A 12953-nucleotide genomic window follows, 5' to 3' on the forward strand; every position below is an offset into this window, starting at 1 on the left:
ATTTTATTTTTTTTATTGCAAATTATTCAACGATCAAAAAAAAATTTGGCGAAAAAAGTGCGTGGGTCACTCAACACGGCAGCGTCTGTGGAAACGAAAAATTTGTCATCGCAAAAGATTGAGATTGATGTGATTAGAAGGATATGCATAGCACCAACAGGTGGTATTAAGCGCACAACAACGCCGGAAAAATACAATAAAATGTCGTCTGTGGAAGAATTGACTAAACTGTTTTCACAGATTGGGTTTGAAGATAACAAAATCAAGGAGATTGTCAAAAATAAAAAGGTTTCCGATTCTCTTTACGAATTAATAAAGAACACACCCTCCGATAATCGATGGGATAAATCCAGCAGAGCGTTAGTACACAACTTAGCTTCCTTCATCAAAGGTGCAGATCTTCCCAAGTCTGAATTGATTGTTGACGGTATCATCAACGGTGACTTGAAGACATCTTTGCAAGTCGATGCCGCATTCAAATATGTGAAGGTTAACGGCGACGCATCCACCAAGGAGGGCATGAACGAAAACTCTGGTGTGGGTATTGAGATCACTGAGGATCAAGTCAGGAATTACGTCATGCAATACGTTCAGGAAAATAAAGAAAGAATTTTAAAAGAACGTTATAAGTTAGTACCAGGCATTTTTGCTGATGTTAAAAACTTGAAGGAGCTAAAATGGGCCGATCCACGTAGTTTTAAGCCGATCATCGACCAAGAAATTTTGAAGCTCCTAGGCCCAAAGGATGAGAGAGACCTGGTCAAAAAAAAGACTAAAAACAACGAAAAGAAAAAAGCCACTCCTGCCAAGAAAAGTCCTGATAGTCCCACCTTATCCGACCCAAAGAGAACCATGTTCAATGAAGGTTTCTTGAAGGATTTACATAAAGTTGGCGAAAACCCACAAGCTTATCCAGAGCTAATGAAAAAACATCTCGAGGTCACTGGCGGTAAAGTTCGCACCAGATTCCCGCCGGAACCAAATGGATATTTGCATATTGGTCATTCCAAAGCTATCATGGTCAACTTTGGCTATGCCAGATATCACAATGGTACCTGCTACTTGAGATTCGACGATACTAACCCCGAAAAAGAAGCTCCCGAATATTTCGAATCTATAAAGAGAATGGTCTCTTGGTTAGGCTTTAAGCCATGGAAAATTACTTACTCCAGTGATTATTTTGATGAACTATACGGACTGGCTGAAGTATTGATCAATAACGGCAAGGGTTATGTCTGTCATTGTACTGGTGAAGAAATCAAAAGAAGCCGTGGTATCAAAGAAGATGGTACCCCAGGTGGAGAAAGATTTGCCTGTAAGCATCGTGATCAATCGATAGAACTAAACTTGAAAGAGTTCAGAGATATGCGGGATGGCAAATACAAACCTGGTGAAGCTATATTAAGAATGAAACAGGATCTAAGTTCACCAAGTCCACAGATGTGGGATTTGATTGCTTATCGAGTCTTGAATGCTCCACACCCAAGAACCGGTACTAAGTGGAAAATTTACCCCACTTATGATTTTACCCATTGTTTGGTGGATTCCATGGAAAACATTACACATTCTTTATGCACCACCGAATTTTACCTATCCAGAGAAAGTTACGAATGGTTGTGTGACCAGGTTCATGTGTTTAGGCCGGCTCAAAGGGAATATGGTCGTTTGAATATTACTGGTACTGTCCTGTCTAAAAGAAAAATTGCTCAACTAGTGGATGAAAAATTTGTCAGAGGATGGGATGATCCAAGATTATTCACTCTTGAAGCTATCCGTAGACGTGGTGTCCCACCTGGAGCTATTTTATCTTTTATAAACACTTTGGGTGTCACAACAAGTACAACAAACATTCAAGTTATTAGATTTGAGAGTGCAGTTAGGAAGTATTTAGAGGATACTACACCAAGATTAATGTTTGTGTTGGATCCTATTGAAGTGGTGGTGGATAACTTACCTGATGATTACGAAGAATTGGCAATTATTCCATTCAGACCTGGTACTTCAGAATTTGGCGAAAGAACCGTGCCATTCACTAACAAATTCTACATCGAAAGGTCAGATTTCTCAGAAAATGTTGATGATAAGGAATTCTTCAGATTAACTCCAAAACAACCAGTAGGTTTAATCAAGGTTTCGCACACAGTTTCCTTCAAGAACTTAGAAAAAGATGAAAGTGGTAAAATTACAAGAATCCACGTTAGCTATGATAACAAGGTCGAGGAAGGTATAAAGTCGAAGAAACCAAAAACCTATATCCAATGGGTCCCAGTTTCTTCTAAATACAATTCACCATTGAGAGTTGCTGAAACGAGAATTTACAATCAATTGTTCAAATCTGAAAATCCATCCTCTCATTCTGAAGGCTTCTTGAAGGATATTAATCAAGAAAGTGAGGTCGTATATAAAGAATCGGTCATGGAGCACAACTTTGGCCACGTTATTAAAAATAGTCCATGGGTCGTTGATTCTGTAAAAAATTCAGAATTTTATGTTGAAGAAGATAAAGAATCTAAGGAAGTTTGTAGATTTCAAGCTATGAGAGTGGGCTATTTCACTTTGGATAAAGAGAGTTCGAATGATAAGGTTATCTTGAATAGAATTGTTAGTTTGAAGGATTCTGCTTCCAAGTAAATGATTTAATGTGCATATATATATTGCCTATTGGTTGAAGATAATGTATTACTATGTATCTCAGCTATATTAAAAATAAAGACCAACCCGTAATCTTGTTGCGTATTAATTATATAACAGTGGATGTATAAAATTATAATGATAAGAAAAATGAACCATAAACCGTACTCCGATGATAGAAACACGCTAATTCCTTTTCAATGTCGCATTTCTCTTTTTAAAAACAAAAAGTAATACCACTCTACATAGATTCAAATTCCGTGTCAATGTATCTACCATTCCTTAGCAATGTTTTGCATAACATGGGCATAACCTCTACTTGTAAAGGTTCTAACGGAAACTTTTCACCATCAACTGAAAACAAACCTGACTTTACTTTTGGTATGATTTTGTAAGCTAATATTTTCGAGTGAATAACTTCTGGTTCTAACACATGTGAACCTTTATCTAATGATAGTAAAATTGGTGTCATTTTTGTCACTGGAATTCTTGCATCTGTTATGACTAAATCGATAGTACCATCCGCCGGTAAAGCTGCAGGGAAGAATTTTGTATCTTTAGCAATGTATGGCATTTTCCCAGTGTAAAAAATTGTCAAGTTGTCAGTCAGCTCTGAATCCATTTTTTCCCAATCACTGGGTACTGGTTCAGTCATCGGATATTTTAGTTTAAAGTTATCTCCAGTAAGGAAATTCGGTGAAAGTTCATTCTTCGTTTTATTATTATTATTTGTGGATAGTATATCCGATGAAGAGTTCGGATTAGAATTTGATTCAAAAGCCAAACACCCTTTATTTTTGTCTTTATTTTCTAAGAAATGAACTTTTAGTTCTTTTTTGGACTTAGCAGCATATTTAACAAAAACTTCACAAGGATATTTCCTACCTTGAAAAATATTGAACGCTACCCCCAAATTGAACCTAATGGGCCCCATCCATCTGATGAACTCGGTATTAATATCGGATTCTGCAATAACACCATATGTCTGACTTAGAAAGGATAATCTTGGCCACTCGTTCATATAAGAGGGTTGAGAACAACACATCAAGTCTATCCTTGTTTCAATAGATTTGACAAGACATAGAGCGGCGTATGATGGATTGTTTGTCCAATGACAAGAAATACTCATGGCGTTTCCTGAACCGCAAGGTAACTGTGTCACAGCTACCTTATTAAACGCATCTACTCTATCAGGTCTTCTGAAAAGCCCATTTATTACTTCATACGGAATACCATCACCTGATGCACACGCAATAGTATCATATTTGCTGATATCCAAATCTCTGGCGATATCGATGGCATGACGAGCATATTTTGTGTATGCGATTTCTATTTTGCAGCCACTTTCTACTAAAATCGGGCTTGCTTTTGTTAAAAACAGTGTCTTTGCTGTACCTTTACCACCATGGGGGTTGATGATGACTAATATTGATCTGTTTCTTCTGGAATTTTCGTAGCTCTTTTCCAGAATTTCTTCCACGACACCAGAAGAGGTTAACTCACTTTTAGGATTTGTTCTCGATTTTTTTGAGACGTGATCTATCAACAACGTTAGCTTTTGTGGAACCACGTCATGGCCCTTGGGTACAGCAAAAGTCAACTCGATCAAGTGCTGATTGTCCTTCATTCCTAACGTTGGAATGGCGTCATGCAAACTATCAGGAGATGCTTCAATGTTACTCGTCTTCGAATCCCACTTGTTTTTATTCGACAGCGAATGTACATCGCTTGCAGCTGGTTGAGGTTGAACCTTATCATTGCTTAAACTACGGTTCTCGACTTCATCATTTTCGGATGAGGAGCTCACATTTTCGGCTTGGAAGGGATCAGAAGAAAATTTGCCATTATTGAGCCTCCTTTGATCTATATTTAAGCGTTTTGCGTTTAGAATCCTATTGAACGGAATGGTAGTGTTGAGAGGTAACAATTCCAGCGAATCGTCCTCATCGAAAGAACCTCCATCAGAGCTCAAAGTCCCATCATCCAAACAGGACAAACAGCTCAACAAGGATAAAGAGTCTCCGTTTCTCAGTTGACCATGCTTATTGAACATATGGTGCGATTGCGATTTGATCAGCACACCTTCATCCGTCAAGATAGCCCTCAGTTTTTTCTGTACTGCCATATTATCTAATGAATTTACACGCTTTTTTCTTCACTGTCAGCCTCTTCTGTTCTTGACAATTTCTAATATCAGTATGTTGGCTGGGAAGGTTTAACAGGTGGATTCAAAAGAAGCCTCCATCTTTCGTGTATCTCATTCTTATGTTAATCATCTTTTTTGCTCAAGACCCTTGCAGCACATTTTTTCAGGCTCGGTAGTAGGGTGACACTTCTTGCTTCAAACCGATAATAATACAAATAGCAAGCGGTAGCCGCAGTAAGCTGTAAATGGTAGTATGGAAAAGCCATTGAATGGACCTGGAACAGGAATTGTGAATGAGCAAGAGGGGCAACTTACAGGATGGCATCACCCCATTGGAGGATGCTGGTAAAAATGTACGCAAGAGACGGAAACCGATCAAATCGTGTGCGTTTTGCAGGAAAAGGAAGCTACGTTGTGACCAGCAGAAACCAGTGTGTTCAACTTGCAAGGCGAGACGTCGCACTGATTGCCTTTACACAGAGGAATTCGGGCACAGTATTGAGTCGGAAGAGTTATTTGGCAATACTCCCAATATTGAACTATTGAAAAGGGTTGAGGAATTAGAGAAAAGATTAGACGACAAAGGGTTGGTAAAAGAGAATTCAACGAAGACGAAAACACCTAAAAACCCATATGCCAACTTTTACTATTTACAATGTAAAGGTTCGGGCAGGAGAATGATGTATGGTCCCACTTCTTTGAGAACGTACCTCTCAAATGATGATAATCGGTTTGTGAATACGTATAACCAACTCTGGTCTAAAGTTAAAATTGAAAGAAACAAATGGAAAGCTAGAAATAAATGGACAATAAAACCGGAATCTCGACTTCTAGAAAAACCATTGCCAGGAAGCGCCGATTCTACTATTCTACAACAGGTCTGTAAAGTTTTGCCGTCATATGAACAGTGCTTGAGGATTGTTATGGACTTCTTCAATGCTGAACTGGAAGTTAATGAAGTTAGTGAAGTTCTAGATAAGAATAAAGTAATCAATGATTTTACCTCCTCATTTCTTCCAAGCGATCAACTGTTACCCAACGGCGAGAGGCGAATTGAGAAATTACTACCATCAATAAAGAAAAACTATTACAAGATTGGTGTTATTCTGATGATATTGTGTATACACCATTTCTTTGAAGATACGCCACAAGAGATAGAAAAGTTTCTCATCATGCTGACAGGGCTTTCAACGACTAAAGTGTTTTTCATTGAACGTGCTCAATTTCTCCTTCTGAAATACTATCATCGAGAGTTAATTTGGGCATGCGGAGACGATTCGCATATGATCAGCCTGGTTGATTTACTATGCAGTACAGCTATCACTCTGGGTCTACATCTGAAAATAAGAGAAGTTTACAAGAATCAAGAAAATGTTGTCGGAAGTTTGGAGAGTTTGGAAAATTTGTGGGTTTGGATTGTATTATCGGACTTCAATGTTTCCTTGAGCATCGGAAGATGTTTGCTTATCAGTTCTTCCTATTTTCAAGCTGATGAGTACGAGAATGATGAGAATCTGTCCGGGGGCATGGGCAATTCTTCGTCGGGCATTTTTTTTGATGAATCAAACACTTGCATGGGCAAGCTAAAGAGGTTTTTGAAATTGGCTAGACCAATGCTGGATGCCATCTATAACAAGGGCGCTTATCCAGATTTAGAGCAAAATTGTAAGAACCTAGTAAGTTTTGCAGAGACTGAATTTCATCCAATATCATATTTTACCGATGGTGAGCTGATATCTAAAGTTCCCTTGCGTGAGATTAAAGTATTTGCACAGGTTTTAAACTTGTTGCTAACGTTTTATTCTTTGAGATATTTAATCCACAAGAAAAAGAACGTGGCTTTGGAGAATAATATTCTACAAACCATTTTAGTCTCATTTTCCCTTGAGATCAATACGACTGTACTGTGTTTCAAACTAGATAAAGAGCATTTTCCTGAATTTCTCGCCCCGGATTGTTCTCATTTATCACCATTTATGGCTTTGTCATTAGTATACACAAATTTCTTGTTTCCGAGGGCATCCACCGGTTTCTGTGCTTTTCTTTATCATAGGTTGACCCTGTTTGAAAAGGGCTTTTATCTGCTATCCAACATTAACGAGCAGGAAGCAACAAATTGGGACCTATCAACCCTGAATATTCCGTTGAATAAAGATATCAATCTACTTTCTGCTTTCAAAATTTATTCGGACATTTTTGATAAATGGTCTACCGACAACAATAAGGAATTGAGAAGTATGATGAGCCGTTCTTATACACTTGTCATCAACATAGCCTTGGAGAGCATTTACAGGGCCGTTTTAGAAAAGGTTATCAAATATAGAACCACGGTTGAACACACATGGATGCAACAACTCCCAGACGAATTAAACAGACCTCCCCAGCATACACTTTCTGGCAGCGCAAACGTGCCCATTGATCCTACTTTGAGTAATCTAAATACCACAAGTAACACTACATTGGTGGCGAACTTTTCAGCATCTCTCCCAGTGGAAAGACGAAGTAATAGTGTAGCTGGCGACAGCGGCTCACCTAGCAACGAAAATGTACCGATGGAGGCTGAACTGGCACAAACAATATCCAATGAATTTTGGGCGGCGTACAATGATGGGTGGGAAGACCTGATGAACCAGCCAGATTATACATATTTATTTGATACAATATAGGAGAGCAAACTAGTCTTGATCAACTAGTTTTTATATACGACTATGATAGCGGATAGACGAAAATGTATACTAATTAGGGGCACATTACCAGAAACAAAAGCAGTTGAACCGTTTGTTTTCTACACTCAAGATTTAATATTTCGCAATCAAAAGTGTCAATTTATAATTAAATACAAACCGTGAAAAAAAGAAAAAGATGGATCTAACCTGACCATTTGTAGCCCCCCCTCATCCAGTCCACTTGCTCCAACTGGCACTCTTCAGTTTACAACTGAACGATTAGAGCTGGCGTCAGTAATTAATTGTCAATTCGAAAGAACAGCCCCATGGCGGCGGTCACGAAGCGCTGGGGGGAAATAAGGGGTGGTGGCGCCAAAGTATAAAGGTAGAGAAACAGAAGCAAAAGTACGGAGGTTTTCTCATGGTTTTGACATATATCCTGCATTTTTCTTTGCAAAGTTTCAAACTTTTGAATGAACGAAAATATAAAACAACAACTTCATGGGATCTCAAGATTTAGCTAGTTTAATTGGGAGATTCAAATACGTAAGGGTCTTAGATTCAAATCCTCACACGAAGGTCATCTCATTATTGGGCAGCATTGATGGGAAGGATGCCGTGGTAACGGCCGAAAAGACGCATTTTATATTTGATGAAACGGTGCGCAGACCTTCTCAAAGTGGCCGTAGCACACCTGTTTTCTTTCATCGTGAGATAGATGAATATTCCTTTCTAAATGGTATTACGGACTTGAAGGAATTAACTTCAAATGACATCTACTATTGGGGGTTGTCTGTATTAAAGCAGCACATCTTGCACAATCCAACTGCCAAGATCAACTTAATCTGGCCCGCCTCGCAGTTCCACATCAAGGGCTACGATCAGCAGGATTTACATGTCGTTAGAGAAACTCCTGAAATGTATAGAAATATTGTCATGCCTTTTATCCAGGAGATGTGCACCAGTGAAAGAATGAAATGGGTAAACAATATTCTTTATGAGGGTGCTGAAGATGACAGAGTCGTTTATAAAGAATATAGTGATAGGAATAAAGACGACGGATTCGTCGTCTTGCCCGACATGAAATGGGACGGAATCAACATCGATTCATTATATCTAGTAGCTATTGTATACAGAGATGACATCAAGTCCTTAAGGGACTTGAATCCAAAGCACAGAGATTGGCTGATTAGACTAAATAAAAAGATCAGGACAATCATCCCACAACATTACGACTATAATGTGAATCCAGACGAACTAAGGGTTTTCCTCCATTATCAGCCATCCTACTATCATTTTCATGTGCACATAGTAAATATAAGGCATCCCGGTGTAGGTGAAGAGAGAGGCTCCGGGATGACAATATTGTTGGAGGATGTTATAGAAGCGCTAGGTTTCTTAGGTCCCGAAGGCTATATGAAGAAAACTCTCACGTATGTCATTGGTGAGAATCACGATTTGTGGAAAAGAGGTTTTGGGGAAGAAGTTGAAAAGCAATTAAAACACGATGGCATCGCCACTAGTCCTGAAAAGAGCGCTGGTTTCAATGCTAATCTGGGTTGAAAGTGGAAGAGCAGTAATATAAGACACTTTCTACTCCTTTTCGTTCTCTTTTCTTCATATATTCTCAGTTTCAGGAAGGCATGAGCTTATACAAATGTCTTATTTAAATGTATACGTATACTTCTACAATGGATTTTGAAATATCATCATCAAACGCGATATGCGTACCTGCATCACAGTTATAGTAGGTTTATTTATGCAAATCCAGTCCCCTCTAGCATAATCTTGACACTTCTTTGTTGGTGATTGCGATGACATGCGAAAAAAAGAGCGAATAACACCAACGTGATGTAAGCCGGTTAAGAAGGACAAAACATCGAACAACGAAAAGAAGTAGTCTACAGAGACGCCGGTTGAACAAGTAATCTGGCATACTGTTAATGTGTACGAAAAGATAGCCACACATTGATTAGTTCTAGGACACAAGAAACGCGTACCATGTCCGTTCAAAATACTAAAGCTGTAGAGTTTCCTATGGGTCATATCAAATCATCTTCTGTGTCATTGGTAGCAGAAGCTGCCTCAAACATGAATAGCGAAGATAAGCTATCTAAAGTCCAGCTCTACGAGGATTTATGTCGGTACGAAGGTGTATTAAGTAAGTTAGTTGAATCTGTGGATCGTTTCAAACCAGATCTAGACGTTGCCAGGGATTTGATAAGTGCTGATGAGAGCCTGTTTAACAATGTGAAACTATTAGCTGACTACGACAATATTGATCGTAATTTACAGAAGATTGATAAGGATTCCGAAGAACTGGATTCTAAAAGTAGAAAGATATTGGAAATTTTGAATGAGTGTCATGATGAATTAAGTGGATTGCCTACGCTAGAACAAGTGGAATTCGAGAAAAACACAATCTTACAACAGCGATCCAAAATTAATTCCACAGCATTATTGGATTACGCCACAAAATTGTCCAAATTTACCAAAATACCACCAACATTTGATAAAGGAACGGTGGGGCCCAATAATTTTATATGGCCCGCAGAAGATGCTCTGCGAAGAGGCATGCTTGCTATGGCTTCACTACACAGTAAAGAGCTAACGAGAGTACCTGGTGAAGACGAACAAGAAACCGAAGAAGTGCCGACTGCACCTCTTTCCCAACCTGGACAACAAGAGGAGCAGGAAGCCCAAAACGAGGATATATCTGATAAGGACACATTTATATTCAAGGGTACTCCCCATAAAGACGCTGAGCATACGCCTGGTATCAAAGATAAAGAGGAGGAAAATAATAATAATGATGATGCTCTAGATCTTGATCTTGACTTGTTTGATCCAGACGACTTCTAGGTCCACTAACGCGAATCTTCCTCCCCGTAGATAATGTATACGCACATGCATATATATATATATTCAACAATAATCATGTATGCGAACGCGTATATACACATAACTACACATATATTTACTACAGTATGTCAAAAGTATATGAAAAACTTAAAAGCAAAGTCAACAAACGTTGATGTAAAAGTAAGAAAAGATCGGAAAGATAATTTTCATTATCTCTCACAAATCATCAGTATTTGTTTTATCTACTGTTCCTTCTTTGAGATGGGCTTTGGCGAATATCCACTAAAACTCATTTTCCTCACGCGTTCATCTGATCCACTTGTGGCATTGGAAAATTCCTGCTTGAATCTTTCAAAAGCTCTGGAAAGGTTTTCTTCCTCTATTTCAAGACCGTTTTTATTTCTCCATTCTTTGTAATCATCACAAAAATCTTTCCAGTCTTTTTTAGCGTTATCCCATTTCCCTAGCTCAATAGGTGGAATACCTAAATTCATCTCATCTTCTTCAGCAGCCGTGCTCTTTTCATGATCCATCTTTGCCTTCAAAATGCCACCCAAGTTTGGAGATTTTGCAGAAATATCTTTTTCTAGTTTCTTTTGCTTTCTGATAAATATTTCTTTAGGCTGCCTGGATCTAAAAAATTCGCTAACTTGTTTAGCATATGGTCCCTTGAATAGAAAGAATGAGAAAGCAACAACAACATGAACGTAAAAATAAACGGAACCCCAAACCATCAAAGATGGCTTTAAATCGAGTATAATGAATGGCTGCACCATATAGCCAAATGCTAGCTTAATCGCATAAATACCAATAAGATCATAAATTATTTTGGAACGCAAAGGTGTGACACCATCTTCCCGTAGGAAAATGGGTCTAAAGTTACGTCTGTAAATTTTACCACATGTTTGGTACAAGGCCCCTGTGGCAAAAGTCAGATAGTAGCCAGGTCTAGTACCATGCCAAAATGCGGAAGTTAAGAAAGTGAACAAGGTTGAGCGGAAACCAGGCTTCTTGCCCTTTTTGGTAACACGTAAGTAGACGGAATATTTTAACCACTTGTTAGTGTTCATATTCCATGCTTCCAACATTTCCCGTGTGCTTTGCGCTGTTTCCACAGTCCAAATGTCGATATTTCTGACACGGTCCCATCTGATCTTTTGAGTCTTTGGATCATAACCATTATAGCCCAACCCACACAATATACAAGATGCTTCTGAGATCGTCCAGGCAGCATAGTACTTGAATCTGTGAATAAAACCAATTAGAAATAAGTAATGAATTCTGAATATGAAAGATCTTTTTGGGAAGCCATTTCTGTCCAAAACATAATTAACAGGGAAGTGTTTCATCCCTAGTGTACTCAAAACCATCCATGCGAGGCCTTGGACAACCTTCCATGATGCCAACTTACCGTTCTTTGGTATCTGTCTTCTTTTGCCAGGGTGGTATCTTCTCATAGGCTTTTTACTTTCAGGTAAATCCCGGAACATCTCGCAGTTCAACCAGCTGTCAAAATCGGCATAATCAAAACTTGGCCCAGTCAACAACGTTGAATAGAAAAAGGCGTACGCCAGAAATTTCAACAACGGTGGGTGGCCTCTCACGGCACGAGACTTTTGATGCCCGGTCAGTTCTTTGAAATCACTCTCGCTAGTGCATGAGCCGTCATAATAAGACCAAGCAAAGGAAGTTAGTTTCATGGCTAAGACCATTTGTGAACTTGTAATGTCAACAGTGGTTTGAGTCTGTTCATTGAGCAACTGGGCATGTACATGGTTTAATGCCAAATGGCCCATAACAAAAATGAAATTTACGTGTGGCATGAATTTAGAACGATAGAATCTTGAAATCAAGTACGTGAACATGGTACTAATAAACAGGGTTCTGAACCCACTAACTAAATTAAGCACACCAAATAGGTAAAATGATGACATAGACAGGATAAAACAACATTTTAAAGCAATGCGCTTCTCAGGGATTCTTTTTAAAACAGCATTCAGTGGGAAAGAACCCAACAGGCAAATAGCATATCTTAGAGTAAAACTATCAATCCCATAGTTGGTAGTCACTTTTGTTAAAACAGCGTCCACGGGATTGTACATGGTTGGCAATGGTCAGCAGCAAAGTAAAAATACCACAATTAGTCTTCTCGAATACCTTTTTGTCTTCTTGTTGATCTGTGCCTGAATGGAATATTTCAATGCGAAACTGTGCAAATAAGAACCCTTTATTTAGATGATCAATATTTTCGACGGTTTGTGGTTTCGACGCGCACTTTGAAAGATCCAGTGAAGCTGTTTTGTTGAACAGATGGAACAAAACAGCTCAACAGCAGAACAAAAAACAGCTGAAAAAGAGTCTTTTCACTTTTACCAAGCACTTTTAGCTCTTGGTTTCTGGCAATAAATTTCGGAAAGGTTCAACATTTTGCACCTTGCTACAGGTGCTGGTTAGTTTTAGTACGGCTTTTATATACTCAAATCAGTAAAATACTTACAAATATGTAGGAGTATGTGCAAGACCTGAAGACATTTTAATTATTCTTAGCAAATATCATAAATACCTGACAATGAAATGCTACCGCGAGCTCTCTGCGACGAAGGAGAAGCTGCTGTTCCTTTCCCAATGCTGCTTTTTCAGTAGGGGAT

The 12953-nt window shown here is 38.7% G+C and overlaps 6 protein-coding genes across 6 annotated transcripts; 4 read left to right on the plus strand and 2 right to left on the minus strand.

The window, feature by feature from the left end:
- Positions 1–201: 201 nt before the first annotated feature.
- On the plus strand, positions 202–2631 carry GLN4 (glutamine--tRNA ligase; the record flags this gene model as incomplete). Its single annotated transcript, XM_056231346.1, has 1 exon — positions 202–2631. The coding sequence occupies one exon, from the start codon at positions 202–204 to the stop codon at positions 2629–2631; it is 2430 nt and encodes an 809-aa protein (XP_056085175.1).
- A 241-nt stretch (positions 2632–2872) lies between these two features.
- LCB4 (sphinganine kinase LCB4) lies at positions 2873–4756 on the minus strand (the record flags this gene model as incomplete). The annotated part of the gene is made up of 1 exon (XM_056231348.1): positions 2873–4756. The coding sequence occupies one exon, from the start codon at positions 4754–4756 to the stop codon at positions 2873–2875; it is 1884 nt and encodes a 627-aa protein (XP_056085176.1).
- A 314-nt stretch (positions 4757–5070) lies between these two features.
- Positions 5071–7443, plus strand: YRM1 (Yrm1p; the record flags this gene model as incomplete). Its single annotated transcript, XM_056231349.1, has 1 exon — positions 5071–7443. The coding sequence occupies one exon, from the start codon at positions 5071–5073 to the stop codon at positions 7441–7443; it is 2373 nt and encodes a 790-aa protein (XP_056085177.1).
- Positions 7444–7944: 501 nt separating this feature from the next.
- Positions 7945–9006, plus strand: DCS2 (5'-(N(7)-methyl 5'-triphosphoguanosine)-(mRNA) diphosphatase; the record flags this gene model as incomplete). The annotated part of the gene is made up of 1 exon (XM_056231350.1): positions 7945–9006. One exon carries the CDS (start codon positions 7945–7947, stop codon positions 9004–9006), a length of 1062 nt encoding a protein of 353 aa, XP_056085178.1.
- A 438-nt stretch (positions 9007–9444) lies between these two features.
- Positions 9445–10305, plus strand: MED4 (Med4p; the record flags this gene model as incomplete). Its single annotated transcript, XM_056231351.1, has 1 exon — positions 9445–10305. One exon carries the CDS (start codon positions 9445–9447, stop codon positions 10303–10305), a length of 861 nt encoding a protein of 286 aa, XP_056085179.1.
- A 242-nt stretch (positions 10306–10547) lies between these two features.
- ALE1 (lysophospholipid acyltransferase) lies at positions 10548–12407 on the minus strand (the record flags this gene model as incomplete). The annotated part of the gene is made up of 1 exon (XM_056231352.1): positions 10548–12407. The coding sequence occupies one exon, from the start codon at positions 12405–12407 to the stop codon at positions 10548–10550; it is 1860 nt and encodes a 619-aa protein (XP_056085180.1).
- Positions 12408–12953: the final 546 nt, after the last annotated feature.

The sequence above is a fragment of the Saccharomyces kudriavzevii genome, assembly GCF_947243775.1.
Source record: "Saccharomyces kudriavzevii IFO 1802 strain IFO1802 genome assembly, chromosome: 15".
NCBI classification, from domain to species: domain Eukaryota; kingdom Fungi; phylum Ascomycota; class Saccharomycetes; order Saccharomycetales; family Saccharomycetaceae; genus Saccharomyces; species Saccharomyces kudriavzevii.